At 35.1% G+C, this 19,372-nt stretch overlaps 1 protein-coding gene across 1 annotated transcript in view; it reads left to right on the top strand.

The window, feature by feature from the left end:
* ADAMTS19 (ADAM metallopeptidase with thrombospondin type 1 motif 19) overlaps positions 1–19,372 on the top strand; it is a 269,818-nt gene that overhangs the window by 171,444 nt on the left and 79,002 nt on the right. Inside the window, exons 12-16 of the mRNA XM_039468879.2 lie at positions 1,775–1,905; positions 2,795–2,967; positions 8,451–8,578; positions 12,576–12,696; positions 19,161–19,241. Coding sequence (XP_039324813.1) covers positions 1,775–1,905; positions 2,795–2,967; positions 8,451–8,578; positions 12,576–12,696; positions 19,161–19,241 — 634 coding nt within the window. The remainder of the gene's footprint in view (positions 1–1,774; positions 1,906–2,794; positions 2,968–8,450; positions 8,579–12,575; positions 12,697–19,160; positions 19,242–19,372) is intronic.

The raw sequence follows: 19,372 nt of genomic DNA, 5'->3' as shown, positions 1-19,372 counted from the left end.
CTTTTCCAGAATATTTTAGTTTGCCATGAACTCTAGCCCAGTTTTTCAATGCCAGCTTGCTGCTAAATGGCCAAGGAGGTCAGATATGCACTCTGGGAAACATAAACACCCGTAAAGTAGGCTAAAACAATGTGACTAATTGAAGTTTGATGACTTTCACATTGGATTTTTTTCCATGAATGGCATAACATTTTCAAATCCTTAAAACAACTAATGTAAAAGTTTTCACATAGATAGACTGTTTCTCCTTTTCTAATTTTTAAACTGTGTCTTTATATAAAATCCAAATTTAATTCATGAGAGTCTGAGCATATTGATATTCTCTGAGTTGTTTGTTTTTCAAGTTTAGATTAAAACCTTTTTGAATCTTAAAGACGTTGAATTTAAATCTGTATAGTATATATATAATTTTTTAAATATATATAGTCAATTCTGTTTTCTAAAAATAGCAATAAAACATATTATCAAAGTAAATTATAAAGATAGATGAATAAATATCAGAATGAACAGAATTTTGCTTAGATTTCTGAAATTATTAACATAATGATACTAACAACTATATTATTATAGTTAACCCTTATTAAATCCTTAGTAGGGGTCATACATTGTGTTTTGTGTGCTTCATGCCACCCCTGAAAAAACTCTGTTAGGTAAATATGATTGTCATTCACATTTTAGGAATTAGCAAGCTGCAAATCAGAGCATTTCTGTAATTTCCTCAAAATCCTTTGTAAATTGTGTTGCCATTAAGTGTAGAAGATCATTTAGGGCTAGGAGGATCAACTTACTCAACCTCATCATTATATAATGACTAATCTAAATGCTTGTAATCCTACTTACTATTCTCAATATGGTTTTGTTACTTTTACCACATTTGCTGTGATCATCGTCTATTTGATTTTCAGGAATAAGGAGAAATTATGATAACCTGTCCCCTAAATTCTAGCAGCCATTCCTGGGTAACCATCAACAGTTTCTCTCACTGCTTTTGTTTTCAGTAAATGAGAAAAAATAAATAAATAAATAAATAAATAATAAAGATTAAAAAGAGAAGGACTACACTCCTTTCTCTTATTCCACAGTTATCTTTACCAGTTAATAGCCAGCAAACTACAGAATAACTGGCACGAAATGACAGAATTTTAGCATCTAATTGCCCCTGTGTTTCAAACCAACCTGCTATAATGTTAGCGACTGAATTTGATGGGAACTCTTTCAGAAAAAAAAAAAAAAAAAAAAAAAAGAGCATAAAGGAAAATAGAGGAAAGTGCTAAAAACAAATAGTACTTTTTAAAAATTACAAGTTAAAAAGTACCCTGAGTCACTGATCTATCATATGAAAATTGCTTAATTTGCTAAAAATGTCTACTTGGACATAGGGCATTTATGTCTTGTTTTCCATTCTTATATATTTCTCTGATTTTTTGTTCCTTTTAAATTATTACGTTTCTTAGAATGTGTTGGATTTTCTTTCCTGGTTGTGCAACCTCAGATTCCCTTCCCATAACCTTTATCCTGTCTCCATCACAAGAACTGAATTCTTAGAGCTATAGTAACGTACTCGTGCACTGCTTTCCCAACAAGTCTGTATCAGCAAGAACTGGGCAAACATATTACTATGACAAAAAAACAACTTATTTTTGGTCTTTCCTAATTCTCCGTGTTTGTGGTTCTAGTAGACCTGATTTAATTCAATTCCAGTGACATTATAGGCCAGCGAATGATTTTCAGTTGTGCCCTGATTTGTTCACCTAAGACATAACTTTTGGAATAGTGGTGTAAGGCTGGAGAATGTACCAGCAGGACCTCAGCACCTGAACATCTGGCTGGAGAGTGGAGCCTGTGGAGTCCTTGCAGCCGCACCTGCAGTGCTGGGATCAGCAGTCGAGAGCGCAAATGTCCTGGGTAAACTTAAAGTTTCTGGTTGTGGGAGGGCATTTCTTCAACTTTGGAATGCAAAAGTTTTATTAATAAAGCATGTTGGAGAGCAAAATAAGCCCCTCAATCTCTACTCACATTCGAAAACAGAAAAGTCCTTCAAATTATATATTTTGTATAAAAATTGCCTTTAAGAAGAAATTAAAGATCAACCATTCTAAGAATAAATACTGAAAGCTACAAAAGGTTATTTTTTGAGTAAATCTATAAAATATTATATTTCAATAAACAGGGAGATATGTATTAGAAAAAAATATGTGAACATTTAAAGGAACTAGGAGAAGAGCAGAAGGGTAAGAAAGGGAATGAGAACAAAATGAATGACAGCAAAAGCTAAGGCTAATGAAAAACAGAAACATGGTAAGCACAGGTACGGACGGGAATTATTATGGGATCAGCTTGTTCAACCCCATTATCCCTACAGGAATTCTAGGATAGTGTGAGAAAATCATTCCAGCTCATGAACTTTAACTCTGTTGGTGTAGAAGTCACATGCAGTTTTAAAGGATTTATATGAATTTGTATGAAAATATATCCTTAATAATTCTAAGAACCAAATTGCTTAATGGGCACTTGAAGGCTATTTTCCCTTCAGTCTCTACCTTTTACTCCTATGTATCATTTTCCAGGCAAGTGGGCTTTTTTTCCTCATGTATTTTGGAAGGTATATTGATCAATGATTAGAAAAGTATATAAAGAACTATATGAATGTGCTACTACTATCAATCATTTCATGGTCAAGTTTTCAAAAGTAAATATAAGGGATTATATATTATTAATATAATGGGTTTTAATTTTAAAACTGGGTAGCTAACATAAAAAACATAAAATTGATTATTTGTATTATCTTTTCTAGGCTAGGTTCTGAAGCAAAGGATTGTAATGGTCCCAGAAAACAATACAGAATATGTGAGAATCCACCTTGTCCTGCAGGTTTGCCTGGATTCAGAGACTGGCAATGTCAGGCCTATAATGTTAGAACTTCCTCCCCAAAGCATGTACTTCAGTGGCAAGCTGTCCTGGATGAAGGTATGATCAACCAGATTTCGAAGTTTGCCAAGTGTTTACAATAGTCGGATTATTTTACAGATTATCTCCAAAGTATTTCTGAACTTTAATTTTTTTCTACCTGTAATGACCTATAACCACCATAAGCACTGATAAAAATATATTTTAAAAACATAAAGAGCTCTTACCACAAACATATTAGAACAACTAAAATAAAAAGCGATGACAACACTAACTGCTGGTGAGGATAAGGAGATACTGGATCTCTCAGGTGTTGCTTGGTGGGAGTGTAAAATCGTGCAGCCACTTTGGAAAATATAGTTTGACAGTTTCGTAAATAAATGTACACTCACAGTATAGAAATCATACTCCTGAATGATAGAATACTCCTCAGCACTAAAGATGAGCAAACTATTAAAACATGCAACAGCCTGATAGATCTCAGAGCATTATGCTGAGTAAAAAATGCCAATCTCAAAAGGTCCCATGTTATGTGATTTCATGTGTTAACATTATTGCAATGATAAAATTACACAGATGGAAAACAAATTCGTACAAATGAATTTGGTTGCCAGGGGTTAGGGATGGCGGCGGGGAGAGGGATGGAGATGCAAAATTGAGATGCCAATCTCAAAAGGTCCCATGTTATATGATTTCATGTGATAATATTCTTGAAATGATAAAATTACAGAGATGGAAAACAAATTCGTACAAATGAGTGGTTGCCGGGGGTTAGGGATAGCAGAGGGGAGAGGGATGGGTAGCATGAGGAAGATCTGTATGCTGATGAATAGTTTCAGACCTTGACTGTGGCAGTGATTGCACAAATCTACACATGTGATAAAGTGGCCTACAACTATACACCCACAGGTACCAATGCCAGCTTCCTGGGTTTGCTGTGGTACTGTAGTTAAGAAGGTATAACCATGGGGGAAACTGAGTGAAAAGTATGTGGGAAATCTCTGTACTATTTCTGTAAGTTACTCTAAATATTTAATTATTTCAAAATAAGAATTTTAAGAAAATTATGTGCTGCCTTATTAGTTAAGAATCATATGCCAAACAAGGTGGCTCACACCTGTAATCTCACCACTTTGGGAGACCAAGGCAAGCAGATTGCTTGAGCTCAGGAGCTTGAAACCAAAAACAAAAAACAAAAAAAGCCATTAGCTGGGTGTGGTGGCATGTGTCTGTAGTCCCAGCTACTTAGGAAGCTGAGGCAAACCTAGAAAACAGAGGTTACACTGAGCCAGGATGGTGCCACTTTATTCTAGCATGGGTGACAGAGCAAGACTCTGTCACAAAAAAAAAAAAAAAAAAAAAAAAAAAAGAGAGAGAGATAATTCTTGCCCATGGCGAGTGGGCTGTGGGTGTGGGTTGAGTTTGTTACCAAAAGTGATAACAGATGCTCTGATTTCATTGGTTATGATGCCACCAGTCTCTGTTTTCTCCCTTTAGTCAATTTCAACTTTGCTCTCCATCATTCCAATTACACTCTTCTCAATAACCTAAACTCCATTGCCCGTCCATTTCAGTGCCCCCATCTGATGAAACCCTTTCCATTCCATTACAAGGAGTAATGGAAACAGCCAAACAATGGGGCAGATTATTCCACTACTACTGGTGGGGGGGGGAGAAATATAGCAGCTATCAGATTGATTACCTCCTTATTTACTGCTATCAAAACGCATTAGCCTAACTTAGGATACTCCATCTGCATTTTGCTATATGGCAGAATTTTAATTCCTCCTTTCCAAGGCCAATCCTTCCGGCTGTGGCCTAGATGCCATCCCCATCTTCCCTTTTCAGATATCTTATTGATTACCCCTACTTTCTCTCATATAGTTAACCTCTCTTTTGGATCATTCACATTTAATTTTTTAACATATTTAAGACTCTCCCACTAAAACATAAAAACTTCTCTTCAAGGTCATAGCCACCTTGAGCTGGTTCACGTACACATTTCTCTCCTCGCAGCCACCCTTCTCAAAAGGCCTGCCTGTATCCTAGCCCTTTCCTTCCTTCCCTTCAATCTGGATTCCACCAACACAAGTCTTTCCAATGTCATCCAGGAGTCTCACGGAAATGAAACCTAATAAATAGTTTCCCATCCTCTTCGTACTTGACTCTTAAATACATTAATGTGGCTGCCCACCCCTGTGGTTGTTGAAATATTCATATGCCTTGCTTGGTTTCCGCGTTATAACACTGACCTGATTTTCCTACTACGTCTCTGGCATGTTCTCCTTCTGCCTATTTCAACTGCTATTCTATTTTCACTCTGCATTTTCTTTTTAGATGATCTCATCTATTCCCATGACTTCAAATATGCAAATAATGCATGGGTTTATGTCTTCAACCAGATTTTTCATTTGAGCTAAGAACTTGTATGTACAACTGCCTCCTTGGTATATCTCATTGCATATCTGCAGGTTTCAGACCGAATTCATGATTATAACCCTTCCTATTCGTGTCCATCTGATCCTCTTTAGTGTGTCCCATCTCGTTGAAGGTAACACTTGCTTTTCTGCTGCACAAACTTGAGCACCTGGTTTATAAGGATATTTCTGTGGCCTGCCTGCTTTAACTTCTCCTGCCTCATCTCCATCACTCTCTTTTGTAGAATCCTATATGGTCAGGCTGACTTCCATTCCAGCCCTTAGATACTGCTGTCTTATTTGTGGGCCTTTATACCAGCTGGGTGTTAGCATAATGGTTTTTCCCTCTCAAGCTTTGATCTTGTTCTCTATTTGAAAACTTCTACTGATTTTTGGGGCTCAGTGTGTGTCAGTTCCTCTAGAAAGAATCCCTCTGATGCTCCAAATTGTGTGTCCCTTCTAAGTACCACACATCCACAAACTGTAATAGCCATTTCAATGTGTCTGCATTGCCTCTAATGTCTGTCCCTAGTGTATCCTTTATTGTATATTCAGCATCTGATTAACATTTTTTAAAATAAATTTGAATATATAGCCAGTAACTTTTTATTGTAAAAATATAATCAATATGACTGTTCACATCATGAAAATTATCTGATTCTTTGAGTGTTAATTCTGTCTCTACTCTAACTGAATGTAAGAGTTTATAATGTCGCTTATTTGAAACCCATTTACTCATGTGTGAAGTGAGAGGTAGAAAATAGGTGTTCCCCAAATTAAAAGAAAGTCAGAGTTGAATGAGCATCAACTTAAAACACTGAAGCTGTTAGAAATCACAATTAAAGGAACTCCTGTCTCTTACAAAGTGATGTATATCATCAAAATAATCCACAATAGCTATTTGTTTAATCAACAGGTTAGCATTTCAGATATTTTGCAACACATATCAATCAAACTCATCAGAGTCTGTATTTCAAATAAAATATACAACAGTCACTAGCCTACATGTGTTATAGCACTATGGAAGAAATTGAAATATATAATTTTTTTAGAAAACCTAGTCTTAATAACATGTGACACCTTAAAATACAAGTGACTGTATCTGTTATGTAATATATAAATCCCTGCCTAGGAGAATTAAAGGTAGGGTAGCAATGCAGTAGTGAACATTTATTTTTAGAGAAAAGAGATGCATGGCTTCCACATTCAGGTATTTCGCATACTTTGTGCCAAAATTTGGCTGAAATCCATGTCTAATGCATATCTTGGAAAGAGTTGGTCTCTTAAATCAAGCCTAAGCCTGCCTGCCAAGTATGGCATGTTACATGGATCACTACAATGTCACAGCCTTGAGGGTATACTCCAGAAATGAATGATATCAAATGTTTATGTCATCTGTACAGCTAAAGGCAGCAGAGTGTATTGGCAATATGTTATAAAAGGAGAAATACAAAAATTTTTATCTGAATTTTTGCTTGGAATATGAATGGAATTTCTAGGAGACTAACTCCTTTCAATATTATTTATTCATGTATCTGGTTCATTCTTCTCTTCAATGAAAACTCAAGGAAGAACATTATATATACCACTTTTAAAGTGTTACAATTATAGCAGCTGTTTTTAAGTTCAAAGATATGACATAGTAAGCAGTCATTGAATAAACATAACCTACTTTGAGGTGTGAGAGCACACTGAAATGCTTTATTGCAGCTTATAATGGCATCTTAAAGGAAAATTTCAAAACCATGCACATTAAAGGCCATGTTCCAACTCCCCAAAATTGTTGAGAGCAGTATTCAGAAGCCACATGTGAAAACTGTTTGAAATGTTCAATTCTGAAGGCTCATTTAACTGTCTGTCTTCTCTTTGCAAACTGATACCCTGTTCCATGCCTCTGGCTGTTATTTGGTATTTATAGAATCCCATCAGCATACGTGGAACTTTACTGAAGACATAAGGGAAGATCAGTGTCAGAGACTGTAAACTATTTTCCATTCTATTTATATAAGCTTAATAAACAGTAAAGGGCCTGACTGGTATCAAGCCAATAGAGTAGTAATGTAGCATGGAAATTGCTCTGAGGTTTCAGATTTGGATAGTAGTACTACTGGGTTACCAAATACTACAGCTCCTTTGTAGGAGACTTGGAAATGGACACAACACTTTAAAAATATTGTGCCACTTTCTGAGCCTAAAAGGCAAGTGTTTTAACCCCAGACATCTTACCTTGCTGTTCAATGAGAAACAAAGAAGACTAGCAGCTATTTAGGAATTATTTATCTGGAATAATGGTTCTCAACCTAGAGATCATTGTGTACAATGACATGGTTTCTGCCTTAGTAGTGAAGAGGACTGAGTTCTCCCTAGCACATCAGCAGTTGCACATAACTATGGATGCTCTCATGGGATGGTACTGCATTTCAAAACAACATTCATGTTGCATTGTACTAACAATCCTGGTAACAGAAATGTTGTTTATGAATGCAACTTTTACTACAATCCTAGTAACAGAAAACTTCATGAGAATTGCTAATCTTAGAGGCTCTTCTTTCTCCCTTTAGACATTTTTTTCAATTAGAATATGTGAACTACATGGAAATAAAAATTAGCATATTGAAATTTAGAAGTAAGACATCAAGAAAGAATTTAAGCATGAAGTAAATCATAACCAGGACTTAAAAACAGGTTAAATCTTGCTGTCTACTAAAGATGAAGAGGAGGTCATTTCAAAGAAATATGAGCAAAAAATTGGGGTGTGCCAATATTATTCAGGGAGGAGGTCTGGTTTGTGTGTGCTAGATATGTTGTGCCATAAAATAACAAATGATACATTTTAAGATAATTTGAAGCCAGATTTCCTAGAAGATGATTAAAATTCATTTACCATTTCCAGGCACCTCATTTACTACATACACTAGAAGATGATTAAAAGTCATTTACCATTTCCAGGCACCTCATTTACTACATACAGTAATCTTCTAATATCATCTACTCTAATATTACATTACTTAAAATTAACAATGAATTATATTTTATACTCAATAACCTCCTGAAAAATGAAGCTTAAGATAAAAAATATTTATGGAGTGACTTTTTCTTATTTTTTTTAATCCATTCGGTATATAGAAAAACCATGTGCCTTGTTTTGCTCTCCTGTTGGAAAAGAACAGCCTATTCTTCTAGCAGAAAAAGTGATGGATGGAACTTCTTGCGGACATCAGGGATTAGATATCTGTGCAAACGGCAGGTGCCAGGTAAGACATTCTAAAAAGAAGAATTTATATATTGAAGGAAGATTGTGGGACCATTGAGCAACTTCACAGCATGGTTGAAAACTAAGATGTTGCTATAGTCCTGCCTTAATCGTGACCTTGAGCAAGTCTAATTTACTTTGAAACCTCATTTTTTAAATCTGTGCAATGATGGGTATGAATTGATGCTCCATAAAATCCATTACTAACTGAACAAACTGAGATTACTGAGATTTTGATTGTATACAGGTTTAAAATTAGAGCACTTTGGACATTTTATGTCAAAATATTCCAGACCAGAAATTCAAGCAGTCTAGTTCTCCATCCCTTGTGTCCAAAACTGATCCCTCAGGCAAAAATCAATAAAATTGACCTTATAACCCATACTCAAGTATTATCAACATACTTGAATCAAGTGATTTTTAAATGCATATTCAACTTTCTTACAATAGTTAAATATTTTATTTGCTTTTCTCTTTCTTTTAAAAATAATTCCATTTACATGTATTGATATGCTTTTCACCTATCTTTAGAAAAATAGAATTTCTGTTAAAATGATTATGAAGAGCATAGTGGAAAGATCAAAGGTAGAACTGAGCAATTGCTAGTCATGGTTCTGCCACTCTCTCAAATTGACTTTCCCTGGAAGATTAATATGCACAAAGTTTAATGCCAAGTATTTTCATGATCAACATCTACGTAGAGACAAGGAACAGGCAGGTTTGGGCACAGGGTGAAATCAGACTCTGGTGCAGTCACAATACGTTAGCTGACCCTGTGGGGAGCACTTAAACTGGCATGGGGCTTGAAAGTTCACCATCTGGGTAAGAAATCCAGGCCATTTACTCCCAGCATCTACCACTGTTTGGATACAAGCTGCCCCAAGAAGTGGCTACAACCTTGGGGAAAGCAGGTTCCTTTTTCCTAGATGAGTTCTGATAAACCTTCCAGAAGCAGGAGAGAAATAAATCATTTAGCAATGAAAGAGTTTGCTGAGTGGAGTGGATTGAATCCATGACAGCCTTTAGGAAACTGTTCTTGGGCAAATCACTTAAAATATATTTGCATGCATTAATTAATCTGTAAAATAAAGTTGGCCAACCATTGATCATTGACTTTGTGCTATATACACTCCTTTGAGAATCTGATGAATATTTTTTCTCAGAAAAATGCGCAACTGAACACACACATACACATAAACATGCACACAAATGCCAAAAATTGAAAACAATTTCAAACTATGAATGGATTCATCCATGATCCAACAGAAGCGTGTGCACTTCTGGGTAAGGAGCTGGGAAAAACACGAAACTTAAATGCTTTCCCAGCTCTAAGATTCCATATTTTGCCAGTATGCTACAGGTTTAAAGCATAGAATCATGTAAAACCATTGGCTTAAGAAGCAGTTTTATGATTACATATTAATGTCCTCTATTCTTTAGAATAGGACAGTAACCAAAATGTAATTTTTCACTAAAAAATTATATTTTACTTATACATACTTTGTTTTCAGAACTATATGCTGTACTAGTAAAGCTTTTATCATGTCATTTTATGTAAATCTGTTAGATTACTGTATGTCTTAGATGAATTTATTTTTTAAATTGTGCATGCCAAATATAATAGCAGTTGTTACGCTCTTTACTTAACATACTGTATAAGCCAAATCTTTTACAGAGTCCCTGGCTAAACATTAAAATTACAACAACAAGGATTCCGCACAAATGCTATGTGGACCTGATGACTATAATTAAATTAGAATTATTTGAAATGAATTGTGACATCTAACGGCATTAAAATACTTCAAGATTCTGGCTTCTTAATTAAAATGCTTCATTTAGTCTTCCAGTGAAATTTAAAACATGCCTCTTTAGTTTTTCTAACAACCTTTAACAACTAGGGGTTTGACTAGAGTATTTTATCACTAAATGTCTAGCACCGAAGCTGAATATAGCATTCCAGACTTAGTGAATGGAAGGCAATTGAAAACAGATAGCTTTCTCTGGTGACCCATTTTGATTCTGTGAAGCTTCTCTTACTGAAACTGATTAGGAAGGCTGGAGCCTGTATGATCATGTTATTTGCATATCTCCAGCACACTAGTAGTACCTCAGGTACTTGCTACCAGTGATACAGCTTTGCCTCTTCCAAGTAGTTCAACTTTCGGATTTATGTGAGTGTTTTTTGATATGTGTGGATACTTAAAACTACCAATTATAAAATATATCTTTTATTTTTAAAATATATGATTATTGAACTATAAATTATATGTCTATTCCTTACTTTTACTTTAGATTTACACACCTTGCATAATCCTAGTTACGGGATTGGGAAAAACTAAGAAACTACCAAGTACCAATGTATCTAATAATTGAACTATTATTTATTGTTTTCTTACCATTTGCCAAGAGACAATGTGGATACCAGGGATAGAACAAGAAAGATACTTTTATTATTTCCAAAGCACTCTAGCTCTACTCAATTTTTTCTCCATTTGAACATGAAGAGACTTTTCTTCTTAACCCAGGGCTCCCAGGTCAGGCTCCTGCTTAATGTTCTCTTCACATACTTCGTTATGCTCTGTGCATTTCCTGTGGTGGCTGCTTCTTTCATCCAGACATTCTCTTTATTTTTCCTTGAATAAGCTTTGACTTGCTGATCAGAGTTCTTTGCTAACACTTTGTACCTCTTGACACTGATAGGCCCCCCTTGACAAAAGAAAGGAATGCTGCATTGTGCAGTTTTAATGTGACTTTTGCTCCCAGCATATTCATTCTGCAGCTGCATTTAATAATCTGCCAGCTTCCCCCACCCCAACACCAGCAGCACCAATCACAAAGATTCTGTTTTTGTTTCAGTTGTATTTAATATTTTAAAATTTCCTCTACAGTAATTGGAACCTATTATAAATGGATGTATCATCAGTCTCTGTTCCAAATCCTTCTTGATTAGGAGGAATTGTGTAATACTACCATTTATTTCTGACAGTTGACATACTAAATTATGCCCTTTGAGTATGTACAACTTTGCTCTCATCAATGGGAAGCAAACATTATTTACAAGAAAAAAGGCAATTAATTTGGCCTCAGAAGATTCATATTAACAAAATTCTTCTGGGAGCATTTAAAAATTAATTTCCGACATTTCATATTTCCTTAAAGCAGCCACAGATTGTGAGGCATTCTTACATTCGTGTGCTGGGTGCCAAAGGAGATAGGGATGGAATAAACTATAGTTGATTCATGGACTGTAGTAAAAATAAACATCTATATTCAGTTTTCCAGAAAGTTAATATTTCCTATTTAGCACTTACTTTACAATCACTTTAAAAGCTAAGGCATCCATATAGTGAAGTATATCTGTTATTTGTTGAGTAGAAGGAATTAATCATGTTATATTTAACAGAAATGTGATTTCCTTTGGGATTTATGTAAATTGCATTTTTCTCAACAATATTTTCTTCCAAATTACTTTATGGTGTCATTTACTACTTACTATAAAAGATACTCTAAGCTGGTCACAGAGACTCACACCTGTAGTCCTAACACTTTGGGAACCAAGGCAAGCAGATTACTTGAGCTCAGGAGTTCGAGACCAGTGTGGGCAACATGGTGAAACTCTGTCTCAGCAAAAATAAAACAAAAATTAGCCCAGCATGGTGGCACATGCCTATAGTTCCAGCTACTTGGGAGGCTGAGGTGGGAGGATGGCTTCAGCAAGGGGGCAGACGTTGCAGTGAGCCAAGATGGAGCCTCTGCACTGCAGCCTGGGTGACAGAGCCAGACCCTGTCTCACAAAAAGAAAAAAAAAAAGCAAAGAAAGAAACCTCTTACCACTATCATGGTCATTTTACAGATTATTTGACATCTCATATTATAACATTTTATAAGTTTTACAATTAAATATATATGATTTATAGAGACTAGGTTTGTCATAAATTAGTAGTAAAACAAGAAAAGAATACCTCTATTTATGATGTGCTGTCATTCTCTTGTTACAGAAAGTTGGCTGTGATGGTTTATTAGGGTCTCTTGCAAGGGAAGATCATTGTGGTGTATGCAATGGCAATGGAAAATCATGCAAAATCATTAAAGGGGATTTGAATAACACCAGAGGAGCAGGTACTTTTTCTTTACTTTTTCATAAGTATTAACTCCTGCAATCTTTGGAGATACAGATTGCACTGAATTTAACTTAGAGATTACTGTTCCAATTCTATTAAAGACTTGCAATGCGTATTAAATTATTTTTTGTGATGACATATAATACATGTGATTAGCCAAAAATTCCAACAAGCCCGTTTCCCAATAATGAAAATATGAATTCATCTGTTGTACATGTAATAAGTTAGAACAGCACAAGAATAATCTAATTTGCATTGCCTAATGTTATCAAGTTTCTACAGACCTTATTCTCCAATGCAAAGAATCATGTCTAACGGAAAATAATGATTTGTAACAGCCTAAAGCAACCATTGAGAATAGTAATCTTCTGGTTTCCAGCTTTCCATTGTCATTATTTTTTTCTTAATGTTTTTGCTGCATTATCAGGGAATACCTTTTGGAAACAGCGGTTCCATAACAGTCTAGCATACAACCAAGAGGAATCAGAAGATGTAAGATAATGTTCCAAATAGATTAATAGCAGAGATCATCCTCTCTTACTTTGTTTTCTCATCTATAAATACTAATACTCAGGGGATGTAAGATTAAAATGATTATGAATGATCTATATAGTACGCATTTAAAGTAATTTACAACAAAATATCTTTACTGAAACATAGTGACCTAACATATGCTTTATGTGGAGAAAAATGCTTTATACTCAGTACCTTAAGCTTACTGGAAAGAAGCAAACATTCTGTGTTTAAATTAGTCTGTTAACTGGGCATGTGTCTTGTACCCTTAATATTGGTATCTATTTTCATGAATATTATGCTTATATCAAATATACTCTTTTATTTTTAAAAACCTATACATGTATTTTTTGAGACAGAGTGTCACTCTGTCGTGCAGGCTGGAGCGCAGTGGGGCATGGCTCACTGCAGCCTTGACTTCCCAGGCTCAAGCAATCCTCACAACTCAGTCTCCCTAGTAGCTGGGACTACAGGCATGCACCACCATGCCTAGCTAATTTTTTTTGTGTTTTTGTAGAGCTGAGAACTCACTATGCTCCATAGACTGGTCTCAAAATCCTGGGCTCAAGCAGTTCTCCCACCTTGGCATCCCAAAATGCTGAGATTACAAGCATATACCACTGTGCCCAGCCTAAATATGCTGTTTTCATCATTAATATGCATCTATTACATACACCAACATTTTCCTAGTTTAAATTCCTTTTTGAAGAGAACAATAAATCTGAGTCTAATACATGAACTTACTTTAATACCAAGAACAGCCAATTTATGTTGAATAATTGAGAAAACTGCGTTCACTTTAGATAGAAGAGTCCTTCAGAAAAGAAAATTAGTCACAATCTTCTAAAGTTTGAATGTAAATTGTTGCTAGGCCTAAGCAGAATAAAAGATAAGTGAGCCTGAATATCTTAAAGCCTAGAAATAAGTAAAGCCTGTGGTAAATTGCAGATCAAACTCTTAGTCTCCAATAGGTCCCACACATCAAAAATCTGCCAGCACTCATTTAGAAATACATATATACATACACATATACATACAAACATACATACATACATACATACATACATAGCTGAAACAGGTTCTCAGACTTTCAACTAGAAAATTTAATTATAATAAGCTTTTTCCACCTGATTGTGATGGCAGAAGTTTTTTTATAGTGCAGAAGCTCAAAAAAAATTTGAAAGACTAAAGAAATTTAAAGATATTAGAAATTTTAAAGAATATTGTTTCATATTTATTTAATATGCATGGAAACAGTTCACCGAATACTGATGCACATTTAGCACTCATGCTTTTAATTGTAATAACACTTCATATTTCTACTAACCATAGAAAACAGAAATACTATTAAAAATCAGTGACTGTTTTCATTCTGACTGCAGTTATGTGAATATATATTTTCCCAGATTTCTACTTCAAACCTCCTTCTTATTCCACTTTAATTTCTACTTTTGTTCATTGTAGGTAAGTTATATTAACAGCAAGTTTGGAAAATAACAGCAATGCCTAAGCTACTACAAATATTAAAGGTTAATAAGGCCACTTGCTTCCTTACAACTCCATGTTAATTTCACATTGCTCACAGGGAATAAACCAGAATTCTTAGCTTGGACCTTAATGTCTACATGTGTTGTCCCTGTCTGTCTCTCCAGCCTCGTCTCACACCAAGGTCCTCTTCCTTCTCTAAGTTCTTACAGGCACTAAAACTGACCATGCCCCAAAACTGACCATGCCCCCACTGCCACCCATCAACCTCCACCACACACACCCACACCTGGAATTTCCAAATTTGTATTGATCAGCTTTCTCTTGGCGTTGCCGGGTGAAAATCTAGACACCACTTAGTTCTCAGTTCAAATATCATTTCTTTAATGAAGTGATCCCTGAACACCCTGTACCTCCTATCATGAATGACTATTTTAGTGATGCTTATCATATATGTATCCATATGGTTTAGCTCTAGTCACATTTATAATTTTATGTTCATTTGTCTTTCCTTCCCCATTAGACCTTAAGCTCAATGAAAAACAAACACGACATTTTTAACACCATATTTACAATTATCAGCATAGTGTGTGATCAATTAATATTTTGTAGTTTAATAATGAAATGTTAAATTTGTATAACTTTCAATTTAAAAAATTGTGCCTGATTTGTTAATTCTATCACAGGCACCATCTACTTGTGACTTCAGGAATACTGCATTTATTTCTCTTGAGACAATTTTATCCCTGTAGTTATGTACTTCCTAGAATTTTGAAGGCCATGTAGCCCTATTTGTCCAGTTGGCCAAGCACACTGTATATAATATATGAGTAGCACACGTACAGACACACATGGGTGTTTTCAGTTCCTGTGCTCTACTTAGAGTTTGCTAAATCATTTTTGTTGGAGCTGGAAAATAAATTCAAGAAGTGTTTTTATTTCCCCTTAGTACTTTATCATGTCTTTCATTGTAATTTGCCTAGCCAAGTGATAAATTTTTAGATGAATGAAAGGCAAACTATATATTGGCCAGTTGTTGAACTACATAGTTATCAATATATACTAAGAAGAAAAAGGGCACAACATGTTTTATACTTTGTATAAGAAAATGACATATAAGGAGGACATGCTCTAAGAGCTTTTGTGTGTTTGCTTGTTTGTCACAGCAGTGGGAGAGTCATGGTGTTAACTATTTTTTCTACTTTAGGAAACAGTTGCAGTGAATTATAGCAGGACGTGAACAGGAGAAACAGACAGATCTGAGTCCAAAGCCTGGGTCAGCTAATTACTGACAATACAGTGTGGGAAAGTGTGTTTTTTCTTCTGTCTTTGTTTTCTCATCATGTTAAATGAGAAAGGGTAATATCTACCTTGGGGGCTATAATTATGGTTAAAATAGTTTCTGTAAAGTAACTATAATAATGATTAGCAGACAGCAGTTTTTCAAAATATGGCATTTGTTACTTCACTGTTGTTACCATAAAGATGAAGATTTTTATCAACATTTTAAGATAGCTGATTAAAAATGGGATCTCTGGTTATAAAATAGGATGTTACTGTGTGCAAAGTACATGTGAGGATCAAATTTACGATATTGACTTCACTGGCTCCATGATCCAACTTCTAAGCTCCTAAGTCAGTACATTGTCAACTGTGCCAAACGGCTTATTTACTGAAAAGTATTTAACTCCCAGTCATTGGCTTTCTCTCTTCATATGTGTTTGATTAATATTTTTCTACCTCTCTTCTTGAAAATCAGTCTAACCTATCCTTTAAGCCATCTCAACTCAATAATAATCACTCTAAATATAACTATAAACTTATATATAACTGTAGCTCTAATGTATAACATACCTCAGAGAGTACTATACATGAATTTGCACATACTACCTCTACTTTGTTATATTTACTCTTTTTAATATTCTGAAATTCAACCTTTGCTCTCAACACTTTACTAAATTTATTAACTCAGAGTTTAACAATTATCTCATGATTGGGACACTCAGAGGACTCTCCTTAGTCACCTTTCTCTTTCATGTCTCCTGTTTGACATACAGCCTTTGACAGCTGACCAGCAAATTCTTCACAAGATACTCTCTTCCGTAGGGTCCCACTCCCCAAACAGACCAGATATCCTTCTTCTCATGATTATTCTTCCTCTATCTTTTTTTCCTGATTTTATGTCTTTGTTAAAAACTATGACCATCACCAAAGTTGAGTCCTTGATTTCTATTCTTGATTTTCTCCACTTATCCCCCTGCCTTAACTTGGTGATTCTTCAAAGATATCTCGCAAAGCTACATCAATAGCCTTACCTTTCTCTAGATATCAGATGTTCCAGAGGTCTTACTGGATGCTGTAACTAGTGTGTTATACCACTTTGTTAGATACAAATTGCAAAGCCACATTTATTCAATTATTACCAAAATGAGATGATTTCTCTCCTGACTTCGATGTTCCTGTAAATGATGGCCCCATTCTCACATAACTAATAATAAAGCATTGTGTTCAATTTTTATTATACCCACTTTCTTTTGGTTACCAAGTTCAGAAAATTTTCTTCAGAGTATCTTCCGGATTTTCTCCCTTAGCCCCGTTACTCCTGGATTTTAACATTAGCGTCCTGGCACTGTTACCCACAACTATATATATCCCTATTCATCTTGGGTAATACTGTTAGACAAAGCCTTTCGAAGCCAGGATCCAGTTACCAAGGTCCATGCTATAGAATGCTCAATAGTTTCAAATTGATAAATTCATTCTCCTGGGCATGCATTTAAACTCCCTTTAACAGAGCCATGCTCTTACATCTTCTCATTCCATCAGATTTTATTCAGGTGCCACTAACAACACCACATATCCCTTACTCTTCCTTATGCACAGTGAACTCATCCTTCTTCTGTATGCATAGCAATTCTACCCATTCTCCAAAAGCAGTTCATCTATTTACTTCTTTGTGAAGCTTTCCTTTATAAATTGTTCCCTCCTCTGAATCATAGTGATTCTGGCTGACAGTGTTTCCCAAGTATGAGTAATGTTTATAACCATTTAACAGGGAAAAAATATCCTACTTCTGTGAATAAAAATAGCAGTGAAGCCTTGAGTGGTTATATGATCAGAGATGGAGATAGTTTATACAACCCTGTTTTATAATCTTCAGCAGAGAATTAATGACATTATTTTGCATATTTTCTTTTTAACATGATATTTGTCATTGTATTCAACTCATTTATATAAGGTAATTATGCCTGTCTTTCTAATTCAATTGTAAGCTCATTGAGGGCAGAGATCTTAACCTGACTTTTATGTGCAAATAGCTATTATGCATTTGTTTCCATTTTAATGGCTGCTTATTTTGTTCATGTAAAAAATGATAATGCTTTTATGTTTAGTGTTATTGAGAATGGCTTAGTGTTGCTGAAATGTGCAGTTCAATAAACAAATTAATTAAATTAAGTGTTCTTGAATGGAATTCAAGAACACGAATTCCCGCCACTGCCACCAGGTGGGGTATATGCTACCTTTTGGTATACACCAAATAGCTAAACATTCTCAGGAAAATGAATAATTAATAAACAGGAGACAACTCTGGAATTACCTCTTGTGCCTTTTTTAAAGCTTAGAAGGTAGACTTTTGTAAGATACATGGATCTGCACAGAACTACTAAGAAGAATATTATTTTAACATAATATGAAAATATAACTTTAAGCAAAAGTAGGCATCTGTTCTCTGTCACTTTTCTGCACTAAGTGAAATCTTGAGTCTGTATTTTTCTGCACATATTCTCTTCTTATCTCTCTTTACCTTATCATTTTATTTCTCTTCAAGCATTATATCCCTAACCTCTTCTGAAAAATGTTTCAAGAAGCACCTAATTGTATATTGGGTTTAGCTGTCTGAGATCTTTAGCAGTGACCCTAGAACGCTTGGTGTGACCTTACACTTACTGTTTGCAGCACCAGTTTCAAAACACTTTGTTAAAATCCTTCAGAGAATGCTTGTTCTATTATGTCCTATTCTTAACTACTCCAGGGATTTAGTCCAGGCCTGCTGTATTTTCTCCGGCTATATATTCTTCTTCCTCACACTTTCTAACTTAAAGAAGTTCCCATGGCAAAATCCAAGGTTATCTATTCTATTTCAAGAGCCACTGTGTTTCTAACCAGGTTGTTCCACTGGCTTTTTTGTCTCCTCACAATTCATAAGGTATCAATGAGATTTTGTTTTGTTTTACATAAAATAAAAGTGCCTGTTTGTCCTCCATAGTGCTGTAGGCTCAACATCTTTCCAAGAAACTTCACTGGAAATCATGACAGTTTTTATATATAAAAATTTTTCTTTACACAAGTACTGAAATATCATAGCAATAACCAAAACCAAAAGGAAAACAAAAGGCAAGTCGATGAAGAAAAGAGATTTTGAAGGAACTTAAGATTTGTTTCATGTTTTATTGACTCTTACAGGTTATGTAGAAGTGCTGGTGATACCTGCTGGAGCAAGAAGAATCAAAGTTGTGGAGGAAAAGCCGGCAAAGAGCTATTTAGGTAACCTGTGTTACAGACACAGAGAAGATCCAAGTACGAGCCCACCTCCCTGTCCTGAGAGTTCTATGATGAGGAGGAAGTCAATCTATTTCTAGTTTTATGTTTGAACTTCCCAGGAACTATCTTTTGTC

Source organism: Saimiri boliviensis, chromosome 1 (genome assembly GCF_048565385.1).
Source record: "Saimiri boliviensis isolate mSaiBol1 chromosome 1, mSaiBol1.pri, whole genome shotgun sequence".
NCBI classification, from domain to species: domain Eukaryota; kingdom Metazoa; phylum Chordata; class Mammalia; order Primates; family Cebidae; genus Saimiri; species Saimiri boliviensis.
This window is presented reverse-complemented; position numbering and strand designations above follow the sequence as displayed.